The 19,941-nt window shown below is 39.1% G+C and overlaps 1 protein-coding gene across 1 annotated transcript in view; it reads left to right on the forward strand.

Moving 5' to 3' along the window:
• The first annotated feature begins 8,764 nt into the window (after window positions 1-8,764).
• The window catches only part of ALDH8A1 (aldehyde dehydrogenase 8 family member A1), a 30,870-nt gene continuing 19,693 nt past the window's right edge, over window positions 8,765-19,941 (forward strand). Inside the window, exons 1-2 of the mRNA XM_069077324.1 lie at window positions 8,765-8,944; window positions 14,419-14,566. Of these exons, the coding sequence (XP_068933425.1) occupies window positions 8,807-8,944; window positions 14,419-14,566 (286 nt within the window). The 5' untranslated portion in view covers window positions 8,765-8,806. The remainder of the gene's footprint in view (window positions 8,945-14,418; window positions 14,567-19,941) is intronic.

The raw sequence follows: 19,941 nt of genomic DNA on the forward strand, positions 1-19,941 counted from the left end.
CTCCACTTCTGTTATTTGCTTCTAAAGGTCCTATATGGCCTGTAAGCAACTCGTATTTTTCTTTGAAGTTTTTGCTGCAGTTTTTACTTCACTGTCTTCCTCCTGGTCCATGCTTTGATCCTTTTTGTCTCCAAAATAGGAGTGTAAAGTTGAGTTGCTCTGTTTATTTTGCTTCCTTTGCCTGCTCATGTTGCCACTCAATCACTTGACCCCTGGGCTTTTTGCCACAGTAGGACTCTGCCACCAGACAGGAGAGCTTTATCCCAAACTCTGGGGTTTTCTCAGCTGCAGCAGGAATTAGTTGGGTGCCCCCTCTGAAGCCTCCACATGCTCTGGCAAGCTGGTTGCACACCCCAGGACTTCCAATCTAGACCACAATCCAGATCCAAGCAGGTTAAAGCAAGAGAGATTACCCCTCAGACTGGTCGCTTGGTGTCCCTACACTCTGCAGGCCAAAAGCTGAAGCTGCCACGTGGCGGTGGCTGCAGGGCCAGGGTACCTCAGTGGCTTCTTGCCCTGGGGTCAAAGCCTGACCGCGCTCCCAAGTACTGGATTCCAAAGTCCACACTGCACTGACCTCTCACTTTGTCCTTAGCATCTATGTGTTGATAATTCTGGAAACTGCCACAGCTGCTGGTGATCTGAAGTTCCTCCAGCTGGTGGTTGGTCAGGCCCGCCCTGTGGCTAAAACCTCAGGCTCAGATGGGGCTGGGTGGGCTCCCAAAGCACTGAGCTGGCCGCTTCCTGCCTGCTGGGCTGTCCTCAATGGGAGGTTAGCTTCTCTGTGTCATTTTGTGGGTTCTATAGCTCCAAAGTTTGTTCAGTCACCTTTTGCATAAATTGGGGGAGGTGGAAGCCGGAGCCCCATGGAAGTCATGTTTCTACTTCCTACATGAAAGATTTTTTAAAATATTCTTTTAAAAAAAAATTGAGTTCCAAATTCTCCGTCTCTCCCTCCTATCTGAGTGGCTATAAAAATTTTTGCATGTATAAGAAACACTTTACATTCCAATAAGGGCAGACAGTTCAAATAAGGGAAATGAAAAGGGAAGGGGGAGGTACACATGGGGACAAGTTGGAAAAGTAGTCTGGGGAGTGATGTGCTGATCTGGTTTTAAAGTCAGTATGAGTGGATGGCATCTGTGCATTCTCAAATTGAGGTTCCTGGGAGAAACTCCAAGATAGATTCCTTAAGAGATGGATACATTGCCGGAAAGAGAAGGTTGCAAGGGTGGAGAGGAGAGGTTTTCCAGGAGTAATGAGCTGGTTTGGATTAGAAGTTATATCCACAATGCCTACCATAGTGCCTGGCACATAGCACTTGCTATGAGGCAAGGTGGGCAGTCGATAGGGTGTTGGGAGTTAGGAAGACTTGAGTTCACATCCTGCCTAAGAAATTTACTGGCTGTGTGATTGGTTAAATTGCTTAACCTTTCTGTTCTCATCTATGAAGTGAAGATAATAGCACCTACCTCACAGGGTTGTTGTGAGGATCAAATGAGAAAACATGTAAAGCACTTTTCATTTAAGCTGTTTAATCGTCGTTTTCAAAGAAGACCAGTGACATCATGGAGTTATGACTTGTGCATGAATTGGATTTAAGTAAGACAGAGTTGCACAAAGTCATCAGAGTTCCAGAGTCACAAAAGTCCAATGGCAAGATTAAAAGGCAAGACGACGGTGTAGTGGACGACCTTGGCATCTTTGATATCTAAACCAAGTTCTAAGTGCTCCACGGCACCTGCTTCAAGCCATTTTCATGGTCATTGGAACAAATTGTTCCCATCCACCTATTCTGCTCAGAGAAGTCTTCACATGCTTGGGCTAGATCCCCACTAAATCACCAAGAAGTTTGAGGCCCGTCCAATACCATCAACCTGGTTTAGCTTGTCCGCTGAGACAGTTTACTGGGGTGTGACCACTGCACATGCTTCAGTTTCTTGGAGCTACAGGTGAGAGTTGAGTGCTAGGTGGACACCAAAGATGGATGAGCAGCCCAGAAAAAGACTTGGCAAGCCCTTACACCAGAGGTACTGGTCTTCCTTGATACTGCATACACCCTTGTAGTGCATTTAAGCAGTATATAAATATATATGCTCTCCTATGACCATTGTCCACAAGTATTCCATCTCCATGAGCCAACAAGCAGAAATATCCCTTTCTGGTCAGAACCTCCCTTGTTCTTACATCTCTACTACTGCCTTAGCCCTTCTAAGCCCAGTCTTTATCTTCACTATGAATGGTTCCTTCTTTTCTTCCTTGTTCTTGTCCATTATTCTTTTTCTGGCTGACATCCTTTCCTGTAGATTTGACATTATAGTTGACTAGTTCAAGCATATGTAGTCAATAGTCCTTGAACCTCTTACTTCCTTGTCCTGTTACTCATCACCTCTTATAAAATCTTCACCATCCACCTTCTCTATTCCTGTTCATGTGTTCCTGAATATATCTAGAGACAGTCATAAAGCTGTGCCAACTGCGTTTTACAAATGTCTTATTTTTTTCTTTAAAAAAATTTTTTTGTTTTAGTTTTCAACATTCACTTTTGTAAGATTTTGAATTTTAAATTTCTCCCCCTCCTTTCCCTCCCCAAGATGGCATGCAATCTGATGTCGGCTATACACATGCAATCAAATTAAACATTTCCACATTAGTCATGTAAAGAAGAACCACAGGGGAAAAAAGAGAAAATAATATGCTTCAATCTGCATTCAGATTCCATAGTTCTTTCTCTGAATGTGGATAGCATTTTCCATCATGAGTCTTTTGGAATTGTCTTAGTTCATTGCATTACTGAGAAGAGCTAAGTTTATCAACGTTTAGCAACACAATGTTGCTGTTACTGTGTACAGTTTTTCCTGGTTCTGTTCACTTCACTCAGCATCAGTTCATGCAAGTCTTTCCAGGTTTTTCTGAAGCCCACCTGCTCATCATTTCTTATGCCATTACATTCATGTAACACAACTTGTTCAGGCATTCCCCAGTTTATGGTCATGCCCCCAATTTCCAATTCTTGGCCACCATAAAGAGAACTGCTATAAATGTTTTTGTACACATGGGTCCTTTCTCCTTTTTTATGATGTCTTTGAGATACAGACCTAGAAGTAGTATTGTTGGATCAAAAGGTATGCAAAGTTTTATAGCCCTTTGGGCATAGTTCCAAATTGCTCTCCAGAATGGTTGGATCAGTTCACAACTCCATCAATAGTGCATTAGTATTCCAACTTTACCACATCTTCTCCAACATTTATCATTTTCCTGTTTTGTCATGTTAGACACTATGAAAGGTGTGAGATGGTACCTCAGAGTTCTAATTTGCATTTCTCTAATCAATAGTGATTTAGAGCATTTTTTTCATATGACTATAGATAGCTTGAATTTCCTCATCTGAAAACTGCCAGTTCATATTCTTTGACCATTTATCAATTGTGGAATGACTTATATTCTTACAGACTTCACTCAATTTTCTATTTTGGAAATGCTTTTATCAGAGACACTGACTGTAAAAAAAATTGTTTCCCAGTTTTCTGCTTCATTCTAATTTTGGTTACATTGGCTTTATGCAAAACATTTTTAATTTAATATAATAAAAATTACCCATTTGCATTTCATAATGTTCTTTATATCTTATTTGGTCATAAATTCTTCCCTTCTCCATAGATTTGATAGGAAAACTATTTGTTGCTCTCCTAACTTGTTTATAGTATCACCCTTTATGTCTAAATTGTGTACCCATTTTAACTTTATCTTTTTGTATGGTGTAAGATATTGGTCTATGCCTAGTTTCTGTCATACTATTTTCCAATTTTCCTAGGAGTTTTTGTTAAATATTGAGTTCTTATCTCAGAAACTGGAGTCTTTGGATTTATCAAAAAGTAGGTTACAATAGTCACTGACTGCTATGTCTTGTGTACCTAACCTATTTCACCGATCCACTACTATTTCTTAGACAGTACCAAGTAGTTTTGATGATTGCTGCTTTATAATACAATTTTAGATCTGGAACATCTAGGCCACCTTCCCTTGGCATTTCTTTTCATTAATTCTTTTACTATTCTGGACCTTTTGTTCTTCCAGATGAATTTTGTTATTTTTTCTAGTTCTATTATATATATATTTGATTGCTATGGCACTAAGTAAGCAAATTAATTTAGGCAGAATTGTTATATTTACTGTTAGCTTGGCCTACCCATGAGCAACTGATATTTTTTCTAATTATTTAGATTTGATTTTATGTGTGTGAAAACCGTTTTGTAATTATGTTCATATAGTTCCTGGGTTTGTTTTGGCAGGTAGACTCCCAAATATTTTATAATGTCTACAGTAACTTTAAATGGAATTTCTCTATCTCTTGCTGGTGAGCTTTGGTAGTAATATATAAAATTGCCAAGGAATTATGTGGGTTTATTTTATATCCTGCAACTTTGCTAAAGTTATTTATTATTTCAGGTAGTTTATACCTTGATTCTCTAGGATTCTCTAAGTATATCATCATATCATCTACAAGAGTGATAGCTTTATTTCTTCTTTGGCTATTCTAATTCCTTCAATTTATTTTTCTTTTCTTAAATTTTCTTATTTAATCTTCCTTTACATTATTGTCAACAAAGCCCTCATTGTTGCACAATAGTTCTTTTGACTTTAATCACACACTCCACTCAGATGCTCTATACCATTTCCTTCTTGACACTCCCACCACAAATTCCCATATCCCACTTTAATAAAAAACAAAAAAGCCATCCACTGGAACTTACCTCTTTTCTCCCACCCTGTGTCTCAGAACCACTCTTCAATCCCTTCACCCCTCCCCATTCTTCTTTCCTTTGCACAAGTCTGTTGAAAAGGCAGGTCTCCTTGCCAAGGCTACCCTCTCTCCCATTTATAGTCTTGATCTTTTCCCAGCATGTCTTTCTCCAGGAACTTATTCCTTCACTCATTCTTTCCCTTTCTTCCATCTTAAATCTCTCATCCTTTGGCTCCTTCCCCACTACCTGCAAATATGCCCATGTTGCTCATCTTCAACCTCATTACCTTGTTAATCCCTCAAAGTTATCATGCCTGTATCCTTCCTTTTATTGTCAGGCTCCTAGAAAGAGTAGGCTGCACTGGTTACCTACATTGCCTCACCTCCCATTCTGTTCTTAATCTTTTGCACTCTGGTTTCTGACAGCACCATTTGACTAAAACCGCTCTCTTCCAAGTTACCAACACTCTTAACTGCTTAATCTAATGACCTTTTCTTATTTCTTGTTCTACTTGATCTCTGCAGCTTTTAACATCATCTTTTCCTGGTCAGACCCTGATGTTGGGAGAGATTGAAGGCAAAAGGAAAAGGGAAAGCAGAGGATGAGGTGGATAGATAGTCTCATGGAAGCAATGAGCTTGAGTCTGGATAGACTTGGGAGATGGTGGAGGCTGGAAGGACCTGGTGTGCTATGGTTCATGGGGTCACAAAGAGCCCAATATGACTGAACAGCAACAAGAAGTTCCTGAACGAAGTCTCTTCCCTTGACTTATATGATTCTGCTCTACCTCTTCCTGTCCTCCCTCCTTCAACCTTGCCCTCCTTTCTCCTTTTTTTCTCTCCTTCCTATGAGTCTTCCCCCCCATTTAAAAAAAATGAACTTGACAAGTATCAATAAGTATTTCCACATACAAAGAACAAAAACAAGGTTATATATGAAACTGAATCTCTTAATGTATGACTTATTTTTTTTTTAAAGCAATTGGGGTTAAGTAACTTGCTCAAGGTTACATGGCCAGTTATTTCTGGGTGTGGTGCTAAGTATCTGAGCCCGGGATTCGATCCCCAGGTCATCCCGACACTGGGGCCGGTGCTCTTACTTGCTGAGCCACCTGGCCGCCCCTGTATGACTTATTTTTAAAGTCTATAAATGCCACCCTATTTGTTGTCTGCATTTTCTTTTGTTCTCTTACATGTTTTTGAAATGTTTCATTAACATACTCTCTCATCTATTACTTCCCCCCACCTCTCATTATTTTACAATACAATAAAAATTTAATGAGCACTACTGTGTGCTAGGCACTGTACTAATCAACTGGGATACAAATAAGAAAAAGAAATACAACTCCTGCTCTCAAGGAACCTATGACTTGCTCACAAGCACAAGGCAACTCGCAAGTAAAAAGTTCTCCATCACAAGCGTAGTCAAGCAAAACTAACTCACACTTTGTCTGTCTGTGCCTGTTGTTTATCAATTTGCCACCAAGAGCTGGGAAGCCTGCTTTATCATCAGTCTTCTGAAGTATGATGATGAATCATTGTATCAATTGACATTCTTAAGTCTTTCAAAGTGGTTTTCCTTCACAATTTTGTAATCTTTGTATGAATTATTCTGGTGTTACTGAGCACAAGTTCATTTTAAGTCTTCCCAGGGTTCTCTGGATCTCTTTTTTTGGTGATGGTGGTGGTTTTATAGCACAATAATAACTAGCTTGGGCAGCTATGTGGCTGTAATGGGAATGTAAATTTTAAAGATCTTCCCTGCCCCTAGGCTAACGTGCACCTGGAGCCTGGGGTGGGAGGCTTGTTTTTCAGTAGATATTTTTTGATTGGCCAGTGGGTCAATAAGGTTGTTACATTCTCTGAGCCAGGAGAAGGCTATATAAGCCCTGATGTGTAGCGTTGTTTTGGGGCTCACTTTGAGAAGTGTTCTGTGATTTGATCTGGATTCTGGGAAGCCGTTGTCCAGAGCCAAACCCAGATGTTGATTGGATCCAAGAACTTGTGGTGGCAGCAAACCCTGAGGACGCTTGGGATGCTTGCTGCTACAGTGGCACAGTGGATAGAGTGCAGGGCCAATATGTTTAAAACAGAACACACTTTCCTTCACTTCTCTATTTCTGTTGATAGTAGTGCCATCTATGCAGTCACCCAAGTTTACTATCTTGGAGTTATTCTTGACTTTTCCTTTTTTCCCTTCAAGCCTCATATTCAGTTGTCAGATTTTTTTTTTTTTTTATCTTACCTCCATGGCAGCTCTGGCATCTATCCCTTTCTCACCACACCTTTAGCTTTTGTCTGAAAAAACCTTCAATGATTCTTTATTACCTCTAGAATAAAAAGCAAACCCTGGTGTTTAAAACGAAGCCCTTCACTGTATGCCTCTTACCTATGTTCATTTTGTATTACTCCCTTTTGTCCCCTGCTTTTCAATAACATTGATTTGCTAGTTTTTCCCAGTACATAAAAATCCTACCTTTCTGCCTTTGCACGAATAGCCCCCCACAACTGAAATGTACTTCCTTCTTACCTTACCAGTTGTCTTGACTTTTGTCTTGCCACTGGACTTCAGTGACTCTGGAAGAGAGTAAGGCTGACAACTTTATACAGCTCTACCTCACTTAAATCCAATTAATGAGCAAGTCCAGACATCATCCTGTGATACCATTGGCCCTCTTCAGAAGTAAAGGACAGCCAACAAACAGCCTCAGAGAATATCTAACTTCTTTCAGAGAACATCTCAGGTGTAGCACTCTAGAATGAAATTATTTTGCATTTCTTTGTATACTTTGTATTTATGTATATATCATATCTCCCAGTGGAACATCAATTCCATGAGGGCAATGGACTGTGTTTTTGTCCTTGCATTCTCAGCCACTAAGACTGCTTCCCATATAGTTGGGCTTATATTTTTAAGTGACTCAACTTGAATTAAGTCAACTTGTTCTGCTTAGTCTTTAAAAGGCAGAACTAGGAGCAGAAGGGTGAAGTTGCAGGGGTAGATTTCCCCTTGACATTGGGGAAACTTAAAGATTAGAACTGTTCTAAAAGAGAATGGATTACCTCAGAAGATTGGCATTTGTTGTTGATTACTCATTGCAGACTCTTTGTGACCACATTTGAGGTTTTCTTGGCAACTATACTGGAGTGGTTTGCCATTTCTTTATTCAGTTCTTTTTTTGGGGGTGAGGGGAATGGAGGAAGGCAAGGCAATTGGGGTTGTGACTTGCCCAAGGTCAGACAGCTAGTAAGTGTGTCAAGTGTCTGAGACTGGATTTGAACTCAGGTCCTCCTGGCTCCAGGGCTGGTGCTCTATTCACTGTGCCACCTAGCTGCCCCTAGTTCATTTGATAGATGAGGAAACTGAGGCAAATAAGGTTCAGTGACTTGTGTAGAATCTAGTTAAGTAGCTGAGGCTAGATTTGAACTCAAGTTCTCCTGACTTCCAGGCTAGCACTTTATCCACTTTACCACCCAGCTGCCTCCAGGAGGTATTATTGAATAATGGTAAAGAGTAATGGCTTTGGCTCTAAGGTCCTGGTTTCAAGGCCTGGATGTGCAACTTACTTTTCTTAACTATAAAATGAATGAGTCCGAACCAACTGGCCTCTAAATCTAAATCTGTGATCCCCTTAATGGAGGTTTTTAAGAGTAGTACACTTATTAGTTACATTGTAAGAAAGATTTCAGGAATGGTTTGGAAGAAATTGGTGACCTCTGAAGTCCTTTTCAGCTCTGAAATTCTGTCTTTCTAATCCGATAACTAATCTGTGTTGATGGAGATTTATTATGAGAATAAAACCTTATCAATACATGGAAAAGCCTTTTAAAATGGTAAAAAGTATATTTCAGATCCCTACCACCCTCAGCTCAGCAAATTAGATATTTTCATAAGAATCTAACTCTTGTAAGGTCTACTGCTTTCCCACATGTCTTTGATAGCCCAACTAAGCTATTGAGTAATGGATATAAAAAGGGGAGGAGATTTAAGTTGAGGAATAAGTAAAACTGTGAGCAGAGTCAGCAGAGTTGTAAAATAGTGCAAGCAGAAAGTTGGTTAAAATGGCAGGACAGAAGCCCCTTTTGGAATTAGAAAACTTTATTGCTGGTAAATTTATTCGCTGTAATTCACACATAGATTCCTATGACCCATCTACAGGGGAAGTGTATTGCAAAGTTCCAGACAGTGGCAAAGAAGAGGTGAGTTGATTTTTCTTAATGCATTGATAAATTGAGGGCATCATTTTTATAAACAAAAAGGGAAGAAAGGATGGTGAGTCTGACGTGGAAGTTGTCAAAAGTTTAGATGGGTCTTGGGAAGCTTATTCAAAGCTTCTGAATTGTATTATAAATAGTAATAATGTAAGATCTACCCCATTTTAAAGTAAAAAATAACTCGGAAATCTGGCTAATATTAACCTTTATCCAATCTGCTTTTTTTCAATAGTGGCTACAAGCTACTACAACAGTCTAAGCAGTGGCTAGCCCTATATATATATATATTTTTTTTTTTTAATTTTCTGGTTCTATTTAGTCTTATTGCACTTATTTTCTATTTGTTGTTGTTGTTAGCTATTATTATTTTCTGTTTTCAGAATTGTAGTGTCTGATTAGAGTTATTGTAGTTTCAAAAGTTTTAATGTTACATTCCTTAATTAATATGTTTAATATTTTCTTGTTCCCCTTGCTGCCTTTTCTCCACAAGCTATTTCCTAAATTCTCTACCCCTCTGGATTTGGTGTCTGAGAAAATGTTACTAGACTGAAAGAATGAATTTTTTTAAAATTAGTTCTCTAGGAATTCTCTGAAGAATCCTTGTCCTTGCCTTCCCATTGCTTGGAAGTGGAGCTATACTGTTTGGTTTCCCAACCCACTTTCCCTTTCTTCACAAATCGAAGCTATAATCATGGCATCATAGCTTTGGAGTTGAAAGGGACCTGGGTTTCCAGTAACTACTGTATGATATTCAGCCTGAACCTTTTTTTTCACTACTATAAAGCAATTAAATGGAAATTTTATTTTACCTTTGAATGAAAATTAGTCTGGTAAGGTATGAGCTGTTTAAACACTAAAAACCTAATATTTAATTCCACAAAGCCACCAAGAAGATTTCCAGAGACCTAGCATTCTTACCAATTATTGTGTGGAAAAGGATAATAATTATTATTATCCTGTGGGCTATGTGTTTAACATTTCATTTGTGGTCAGGAAATAAAATGTCAGATAATTTGTAGCTCAAGCTTTGCAGATCAGTTTTTGTTATAAAGGGAGTCACATATTTTGTGGTTGAGTTCAGAAGTTCTTTACACTTCTCAGAGCTAGAAAGGATTATAGAGATTATCTAGTACAGGTGAAAAGACTGAGATTTGGGGAATTGGTACTTGAACTCCATTTCCTTGGCTCCTAGTAGAGTCCTAGCAGTCATGTATCATGGCTGTTTTAGTTCAGAAAAAGTTCTGAAGAGCTGTCCTACCAGCTTTATTTTGCTTTTTGTTTTTGTCATCCTTATTTTAAACCTTTAGACTTTCACATTCCTGTAGGTAAATATTAGCAATAAGATAATGTCTAGTTGGTTAAACTGTAGCTAAAACTTTGATTCTGACTTGAGCTAGAGAACTAGCTAACTTCCTAACATTGGAACCTCCAGAACATTCTCCTTTTATCAAGGCATTTTTAATGGCAAATAATTATTATCTGCTATATGTCCTGAGGAATCTTTTCTATGCGTAGAACATAATTAAATTTTAGGGGTTAAGTGGTTAATAGATTATAGGATTTGGAGCTAGAAGAGAGTAGAGATCATTTAATCTAACCTGATTTACAGAGAAGATTGAGAAAGGTTAAACTGCCCATGGTCACACAGACAGTAACAAAACCAAGGTTTTGAACTTTGCCCTGATTTAAAATCCAGTCCTCTTTCCATTGCTCTATTGCTGCTTCCTCTCTCTCTCTCTCTCTCTCTCTCTCTCTCTCTCTCTCTGTCTCCATATATATGTATATATAGATACACACAGGTATATATAATATTGATAAATATAAATATATATCTATCTATCAATAGATATAAATATTTAGATCTAGATATCTGCATCTATCTATATTTGTCTGTCTATCTATGTAATCTATCTATTCATTTTCCTAGTCACCCATAAGAAGCATTCCTAACATGATCAGATGAACCAGTAAACACAGTCTTGTACTTGCCCTCTCCTAGATTTCTTTAGATCAATGATAACCTGCTTTATGTTCCACAGAGCTGTAAAATATTCTTAAAAAATTTAGAAGGACCTCAGAAATCATTTGACTTGTATTTGAGCTAGAATCTCTTTTATACATCCCTTCCCAGTAGCTGATTATCCAGCCCCTAAATGAGAACCTTCAGTGATGAAAAAACCCACTCCAGGATTTGATGACAAGGAACTGAAATCTTCCCCTCTGTAAATTCTACTCATTGTTCCTAGTTATGTCTTCTGGGGCCAACAAGAACAACTATGATCCCCCCAAGTGAGTCTTTCAAATTCTTTAGTAGAGCTAAAGAAGAGGCAACGTGGAGTAATGGGTAGAGAGAGCTGCTCACACAGAATCAAGAAGACCTTCTGAGACATGCTGACTCTCTGATCCTGGACAAGTCACTTAACCACTTACTACCCACCTGCCTCTCAGTTAACTCCCTAAAATTGGTAAATTATGGGAAAGGTGTTAATTTAAAGCAATATTGGAAGTTCCTCATTAGGAGGGCCCTAAACTGATGAAATTACAGGTACATTCCAAAAGAAAGTATTTTACTGAAAACATGTATGTACATTCCTCTCCTCTTTATTTTCCTCACCTTCTCTCTCAGTCCCTCTTCAATGAGATACAAGGCAAAAAAAATGTGTATAAATACTGCACATTACCCAGATTATGGCATGCAATTGGATGGGCAACAAATTGAGTTAGTCCATAAGCTCATTTGTATTGAACCAAGCACTGAAGATAAATAATCATTAGGACCAGACTGGAATAGAAGAAATAGTGTACTGGATTTGAAGAATTGCATCCCATTCAGTTATCCCAAGCTGTTCATTGGCACAGAACCATCTTTTTCATGTCATCAATATTATCCCAGTCATGCTGTGTGACTAAGGATTTGTGAAACATTGTGATCCCTAAAGGATCAAGATTTCAGGTTATTCGCCTGTGGAGAACAAGACATGAATGGCTCGACAAATCCTGGGTTTAAAAGTCATTGCTTTTTCACTCAGAGTGTCCAGCTGCCTCAGCACCTAGCCAAGGAAGCCGACCTTTGAAACTGCAAATTTTAGTCTTAAGGGTACTATTAACCTAAAAGAGCTAAAAAAAAACCAAACAAACATTACTTCAGAGCTTTGTCTAGCAGGAGAGCGGAGGGGCTCTGAAGAGGCATGGTGTCACCTAGCCAATGACCCGGGGTGCAGAATGTTCTGCAAAGAGAACATAGACATCTGGACCTGAAGTCCAGAATTCTGAGGTGACCTTGGACCACATAGGTTTCCCAATTTATATACCTCACTGCTAGGTTTCTGTAAGTTTGTCCCCATTCTTCCCCCAAAAGACACCCTGTGCATTGTTGGGGAGTAAAACGCAAGTTTATGGGAACACTGTTAGATTTTGATTATAATTGCTTTTGCCTTCTTATTTAATAAATATTTCATGTTCGAGAAGAAAAAAAAAGGTTTCAGGTGATTCCAAAGAGTAAGGAAAAGATGCATGTATGGTTGGGTGAACATTGTTCTGGAGCATATATAGAAAAACTAGCCAAACCTACACAGGGTGGGGCCTTAAGCTATTGCTCCCACAAGGACCAAGTTGTTTAACCTCAATTTCCTCATCTAATAAAGCAGCAGCAGCAGCTGGTCTTTATATAGCACCTACTATGTGATGAGCAGTGTGCTCAGTGCTTTGCAAATACCTCATTTGAGCCTCACTGCAATCCTCAAAAGTAGGTACTATGATTATCCTCATTTTACATTTCAGGAAACTGAGGTAAACGAAGATTAAGTGACTTGCCCAGAGTCCCATAGCGAGTAAATATCTGAAACTGGATTTGGATTCAGCTCATCCAGACTCTTGTGCCAGTGTTACCTACCTGTCAGGGATGTTGTGTAGAAATCACCTTAGAAGGCTCAAAGCAGTATTTAAATGTGAATTATATTCTCTCCTGCCTTAGCCCTAACTGGTTATATGCTTCACTACATTTTTGATTCAGTTTCTTGACACTATATTTTAAGACTTTCAACCACAGGATTTAGGCCAAGCAGTTTTCAATTTATTTTAAAATTTTGCTTAAAGCACACTGAATCAGAGAATCACAGATTTCAAGGATCAGAAATATTTTTAGTAACCCTCTAGTTCAACTCATACAACAACAACAACAAACTCCCATTTTAGTATATCAGACAAGGTTATGCAGCCTCTGCTTGAAGATCTCAGTTGGGTGGGTTAGGGTTAATAAGTTAGTCACAATAAAGGGCCTCCTGTTCCATTTCACAGGCCTTAGGATTCCCCTCCCCAACCTGTTATCCTCTTCTTCACTTTTGCACTCATAATAGAGGGAAGTGCTTTTTTTTTTTTTAAGCAATCGGAGTTAAGTAACTTGCTCAAGGTTACGTGGCCAGGTGTTTCTGGGTGGGTGCTAAGTGTCTGATTTGATCCCCAGGTCATCCCGACACTGGAGCCGGTGCTCTTACTCGCTGTGCTACCTGGCTGCCCCAGAGGGAAGTGTTTTACATCCCCAAGTGACCTCAAAAAGGGCAGTCAGCAAGCTTCAGCTGAGGATGGGGTTTGGAGCGTAAGGAAATCTTGGGGTGTGTATAGAAGGAATGAGGAGAGATGATACTTCCAATCACACACCTAATGAAATTTACGACAGTCTTTGAGTGCCACTGGCATAGGTGAAGGGAAATGGGGTAAAGAAAGAAAACTGCCATTGGGTTCCATCATTGCCTCCTATTAATACTGAAAGTCACTGCTTTTCAGAAGCTTCAAATTGTAAAGTCCTGCTGTCTGGCGTCTTGTGCAGCGTGAGATGATATATGGCCTACCTGGTGGGCACAATCTGCACTCCAACAGTCTTCTGCCACTAACCAGGACTGATAGTGCAGATACCTCCCTGCCTAAACAGTGTTATTTGAAGACTCCTCATAAGGTTTCTCCCCCAAATATCTTCCCTGTCTGCTTACCTAAGTCAGACCCATTCCAGAACCACCTTTTACCGACAAATAAAGAGAAGGAGAGAAAATGTTGGCCTAAAGGAACCAAATAATGCATGAACTGAGACTGGGAAGGGATCATGTCCAACATTTTACAGATGAAGAAATTGCAATCCAGAAATATGTAGTGACCTGTCAACTATCACACAGCTAGCTAATGGCCAAATCAAAACCAGACCTCAGGGCTCTAGTATACTTTTCCCTCTACCATCTTTGAATATAGATAACAAAAATTAGTGCCTTTTATTTCCTTGCCTCATTCCAGGACTCTATCCAACTATCAGTATCCCCCAGTCTTGGTTTATACAAAGAGGTTTTTTTGGATAATGTCACTTACTAAGGGTGACTTCCAGGAGAACTCCTTTTGGATGCTACCAGAGCATATCAGTTCTCATATCAGTAAGTCAAAAGCAACTTGCTGATTCTTCAATTTGCTTTTCAAAGATAGAGGCAGCGGTCAAGGCGGCTAGAGAGGCCTTTCCCCATTGGTCATCCACAAGCCCCCAGGACCGCTCTCAGATCATGAATAAGTTGGCAGATCTGCTGGAACAATCCCTGGAGAACTTTGCACAAGCTGAATCAAAAGACCAAGGTAAACCAAGCTCTTCTTCAAATCTTCCAATGCTGGGGAAATTGGGTTTCTATTCATAGAATGAAAGGATTTAAATTTGTAAGGGACTTTAGCTATCTAGTTTAAGCCTTTCATTTTATAGCTGTAGCACATCCCTCCTCCCCAGGGCTACTCCCCATCTTCTATTCATAGGTTGGATCCTCTAGAGGAAAACTATCTCATGTTTAAGGTATTCTGCAGCACCTTTCTCATCAGGTAACTCAAACTGACAGCTTGCAAATGACTTGAATTCTTTGGGTAACTTCTCTTCTGGCAGACCTTTCCATAATGAGTTTACAAATGAAAAATGTGCCCCCTTGTCTTTCATTCCCCCCTCTCCCACCCAGGTTATTCTATCTATCTATGATTCTATCATCAGTCAAGGAATGCTTGGAACAAACTTCTAATGGAGGTGATGCAACATAACCTGAAATCCATTGTGTCACCAGGCTCAGAGCATCAGCTTTCAGATTTGTTCTTCGAAACATAGAGAGAAGCATATAGGTCTGAGTATTGAGCAGGAGAATCCAGGACTGGATACTTAGTTATGTAAAGGGTCCTTATTCTTTTTAAAAAACTACATATGCCTTCTTTGACATGACACTAATTTCCTATCCCTGCTCTGCAACTAAGTCAACCTGCCCTCATAACAAAGATTTCTCTAAGAACAGATATATAATTGAGCAAAAATAATTGGCTATCTAGCCTGCATCTGACAGTGTATACAATATCCCACTTCCATAATATCTCACCTCTGAAAAGAGTGGAAGGTAATGCATCTTATAAACCCTTCTCTGGTGCTAAGTTTATTCCTTATACAATGTTCAGTTTGAGGCTTCTTTCTGTTTACATTGTTGTAATTGTAACAGAGGCAATGGACTGGTATATCCCAATGCCACTACAACATAACCTCAGAAAACACAATACAGTGGGGTTTTATTCACTGGGGTTTTAACGTGTACACCAGCAGTGACTCAGTCTCACGTCTTTCTGGGTATGGACTACTTCTCCATATTGCTGTCACACCAGCAGGTTTAAGTTCCCAGAGATCAGTATCACTTGATTACATTCCAATCCTCTCAAGATCCTAGGGATAACCCCATTGGGGAAATATACTTCCCTTACTGACCACTCTAGCTCTTGAGTTCCAGTGCATTGTGTTTCCTATCTCTACAACCAGCCACTCACAATAATGACACTTTCAGATCGTAAACATAACCATTTACTTAGTAATAAGGCAAATGAAATATTATTGATAAAATACATTAAATACATCTTGTTATTTTTTTTCAGTCCTTTCAGTCATGTCTAATTCTTTATGACCCCATTTCATTGTTGGGTTATTTATTTATTTATTTATTTTAGCAAAGATGTTGCAGTGGTTTGCCATTTACTTCTCCAGCTCATTTATCCTCATATAGATGAGAATACTGAGGCAAACAAATTTAAGTGATTTGTTCAGAGTAAATACATAAATAATAAAATATACATACAAACCAAAATCCACTCTTCCACCACTGTGCTACTTAATAGTTATAGTGAAGAGTGGTCACACATCTATAGGAGCCTATCATGGAAACACATAAGGAAAGAAAACGCAAGTGCTTAGGGAAAACTGACACCTCTGGACTGCAGGTTTTAATGTTATTGGCCCATTTCAGAACATTTACATCACAAAAAACTGGTTCCCTGCTCACTGCTTAACTGTTCATCCTCACCCATTCTTTAACTGGAGAAATACTCTTCTCTTCTTGAATATAGGCTTTATAAACTCTTTAAATTAACCACCACCTTAAAAGTCTAGCTATTAATCCTCAAAAGGTCTTTAAGTCAGAGAAATACAAAGTTCATCAAACTGGGCTATACAGACCAATCCATTCAGTTATCCATAAAGCCATGTGTTATGTTGTCCAATCAGAATGGGACTCAAAGCAACACAGCCCCAGCCCAATCAGATACTGAAGTCCAAGCAAAGCCTTCTCTGCTTTTCCTTCTCAAACTAGAGGTGGGATACAAGGGCAACAAAGCTCTTTTAAAAAAGCTTCACCTTTCTCCAACACTAGGTGATCTGTGGAGTAGATTTAAATGTGAGCTTTCTGACTCTCAGTGACTCCCCTTTTTACCATACATCCTTCTCCAAATGGTTAGATGATTTCTCATTTTTTAAAGCTGTACTCTCATTAGTCATAATATGTATGAAACTTAGGGGAAATGCCCATCATGTCTTGACTCTGAAGTCTCCAAATATTTCCATCTCTTTGGTGACTGTGAAAAATATTTCTTTATATTCATAATTCTTCAGATGAATGAATGATTTAACAAATGAACAAAGGAATGAATAAATAAATGAATAAATGGATTTCCCCCCCTACCTCTTTATAACATTAAATTGTTCCCATACAATGGAGACATCACACTGCCTTATTGACAAGGAGATCCAAATCCTCAAATCTACCCTATAGGTAATTTTTTTTCTCTCAAACTGTTCAAATCCTTTCGGAAAGCTATGTTTCTTCATACTCATATTTTAGTAGTGTGTATTAAAACAAAGTTATTTTTCTGCTCATAGTAGGGAGCAATATTTAACCATGACCCACATCATGTCATTTGACAATCAATATAAAACTATTCTTTTGCACAAAAATTGCTTCTCCCCCTTTCATCATTAACTACTTCTTAAGAAAGGGCTTTAAAGAGGCAAAGTTCCTCACACAAGTCATTGTGTGTATTATTTCCCTAGTTCTGATGACTCCATTCTACATCTGTTCATATACAGCTTTCCACATTTCTCTGAATTCTTCATTTTTGTTTCTTATGGAGTAGTAATATTCCATTACATTCATATACCATCTTGGCTAGACATCCCACAGCTTATGAGCAGCCACTTTTTTTTAAGCAGTTGGGGTTAAGTAACTTGCTCAGGTTACATGGCCAATTATTTCTGGATGTGGTGCTAAGTATCTGAGACTGGATTCGATCCCAGATCATCCCGACTCTGGGGCCAGTGCTCTTACTCACTGTGCTACCTGGCTGCCCCTTTTTTTCTAGTTCTTTGCTACCTCAAAAATTGCTGCAACGAGTATGTTAATGTTTTTAGACCTGTGTGTGTGTGGTTGATTTACTTCAGGCATCTGCTTTGCTATGAATTCAAAGGGCATGAACATATTAGTCACTTTCTTAGCATAATTCCAAATCACTTTCAAGACCAATCTATACTTCTACAATAGTGCATTAGTGTGGCAGGCCTATTTTTTAATAGATAACCACAGAAGAGGCTTCATTATAAAGACACTGCATTAGAGATTGTTTTGAAACTACTTGATTCCCATGAGAATGTGTACTTACTGCTTTATGGTTGTGCAGTCTGTAGATGACACTGCTCTTGGGGGGTAAACAAGTGGTCTTTTTGTGTCATCTGGCATGTTGTGGCTAAGCATAACCTCAGTACAGTAAGGGAGTTGCTATTTGATAAATTACAGAATGGGAAACCAGTATCAAGGGCTCAGTTGAGGTGGAATAACATGAATTTACACTGAAGCCAAAAATAGTGACTTTTTGTAGCACTGCCTAGTACCACAGCTTTTACTTAGGCCACATTAGCAGAATAGGAAATGGTGAAGCATCAGTTTCAGGTTGGGTATAACAGCAAGTAAAGACAAAACAAGGCTATTGTTCTGGGGAAAATGGAGGATTAAGGGATGACTGGTGGTTACAGTGAGGGAAAAGGAGCAGGTTCAGTAGGATTAAAGAAAAGACAAGAGCACAGAGAATATGAGTCAAGATGTAGGAGGTAAAACAGTCTTGAGTGATGGTGAGTTCTAAAATGTATCTATGCCAGTGAGAGTGACATAATTGAAGGAAAATGGAACACTTAGAGAATTGAGGGATTTGAGGAACTTCGAGGACAAGGTATTTGGGAGATTGGTATTGGGGATTGGTATTGGGTAGGGTATTGAACTTGCATTTTGAAGTAATTGAGGATAATAGTACTACACAGGTGGAGAGGAGGAATTGTGAGCCAGATGCTGAAAGCACTGAGGAAGTTGGAAGAGTACCCTGAAGATCAGAGATTAACTGATAAGGATAGGGAGAGGATGCCTTAATCAGATAGTGTGAACTGCATTTCTGGAGACATAGTTGAATGGCAAAATGGTATTTGTTTTTCAAGTGGCAATGAGAAATAAAGAGAATACCAATCCCTCCTCATACCTTTGTAAACTGGTGGAAGCAGGACAAAATTGAATCCATTGGAAAAGGTTGCCATGAATATGGTATCTTCAGAGGAAAACCAAGTTTCAGCTCATTTTGGTAGTTGCAGGAATGCTTAAGGGAACAAGTCAAGAGAGACAGACAGAGACAAAGATAGTGGGTATATTTGTGGAGGGGGTATTTACAATAGATTGAGATTTCCCAGGAACAAAATAAGAGGGGCTTATGGATGAGTGAACAAGGGTAGTCCTGAGAGGACTGAGAATGAAAGTGCCCACAGAAGGAAAATGGAGAGAGTTTTCACTTATGATTTCAAAGGATCAAAAGGCCCACTAATGTCAAAGAGCATGTTTATAGTAATCAGAATGGTATGTGGAATGATAGAAGATTATGGTTGGAAAGTAGAATTTGAAAATTCAAGAAGCTGAAGGTGATACAATTCATAGAGATTCTGAGGTTTTGTTGTGACTATGACATGACAGTGGTTGAAGCTGGGTGGGGAAAGAATTTACTGGAGTAGAGAGGTTAAGGAATTAGTGCTAGGTAATGTGGCATGGATAAAAGCCTTAAGACATGCATTGGACACATACAAACTATTTGACTCAACTTCTCAGTGCCCCTGGCAATTATCCAAGATCATGTTACAGACAAGTTACTAGTCTGCATTGGTAAAGGGAATTTTCACTTAGGGAGTTCCTCATACTAAAAACCAGTTCCCTTCCCCACTCTCACAAAAATGGGATCTATCTCACAGGCTTATTTTGAACCTCTAATGAGACAATGTATATGAAGTGCTCTGAAAACTAGGAGGCAGTGTGGTTAAGTGAATATAGAGTGAGATAGACTTGGATTAAGTGAGATAGACTTGGATCCAGAAATACCTGGGTTCAAATTCTGCCTCACATTGTCAGTAGTTGTTTGACTCTGGGCAAGTCACTTTACTTTCCTAGGCTCAGTTATTTTATCTTTAAAATGAAGGGGTTGGGGGGCAGCTAGGTGGTGCAGTGAACAGAGCACTGGCCCTGGAGTCAGGAGGACCTGAGTTCAAATCCAGCTTCAGACATTTAGCACTTACTACCTGTGTGACCTTGGGCAAGTCGCTTAACCCCAACTGCCCACCAAAAAGCAATAAAATAAAATAAAATAAA

This window comes from Petaurus breviceps, unplaced genomic scaffold (assembly GCF_028583685.1).
Source record: "Petaurus breviceps papuanus isolate PSGF00001 unplaced genomic scaffold, PetGlider_PUasm1.0 90977, whole genome shotgun sequence".
Lineage (NCBI taxonomy): Eukaryota > Metazoa > Chordata > Mammalia > Diprotodontia > Petauridae > Petaurus > Petaurus breviceps.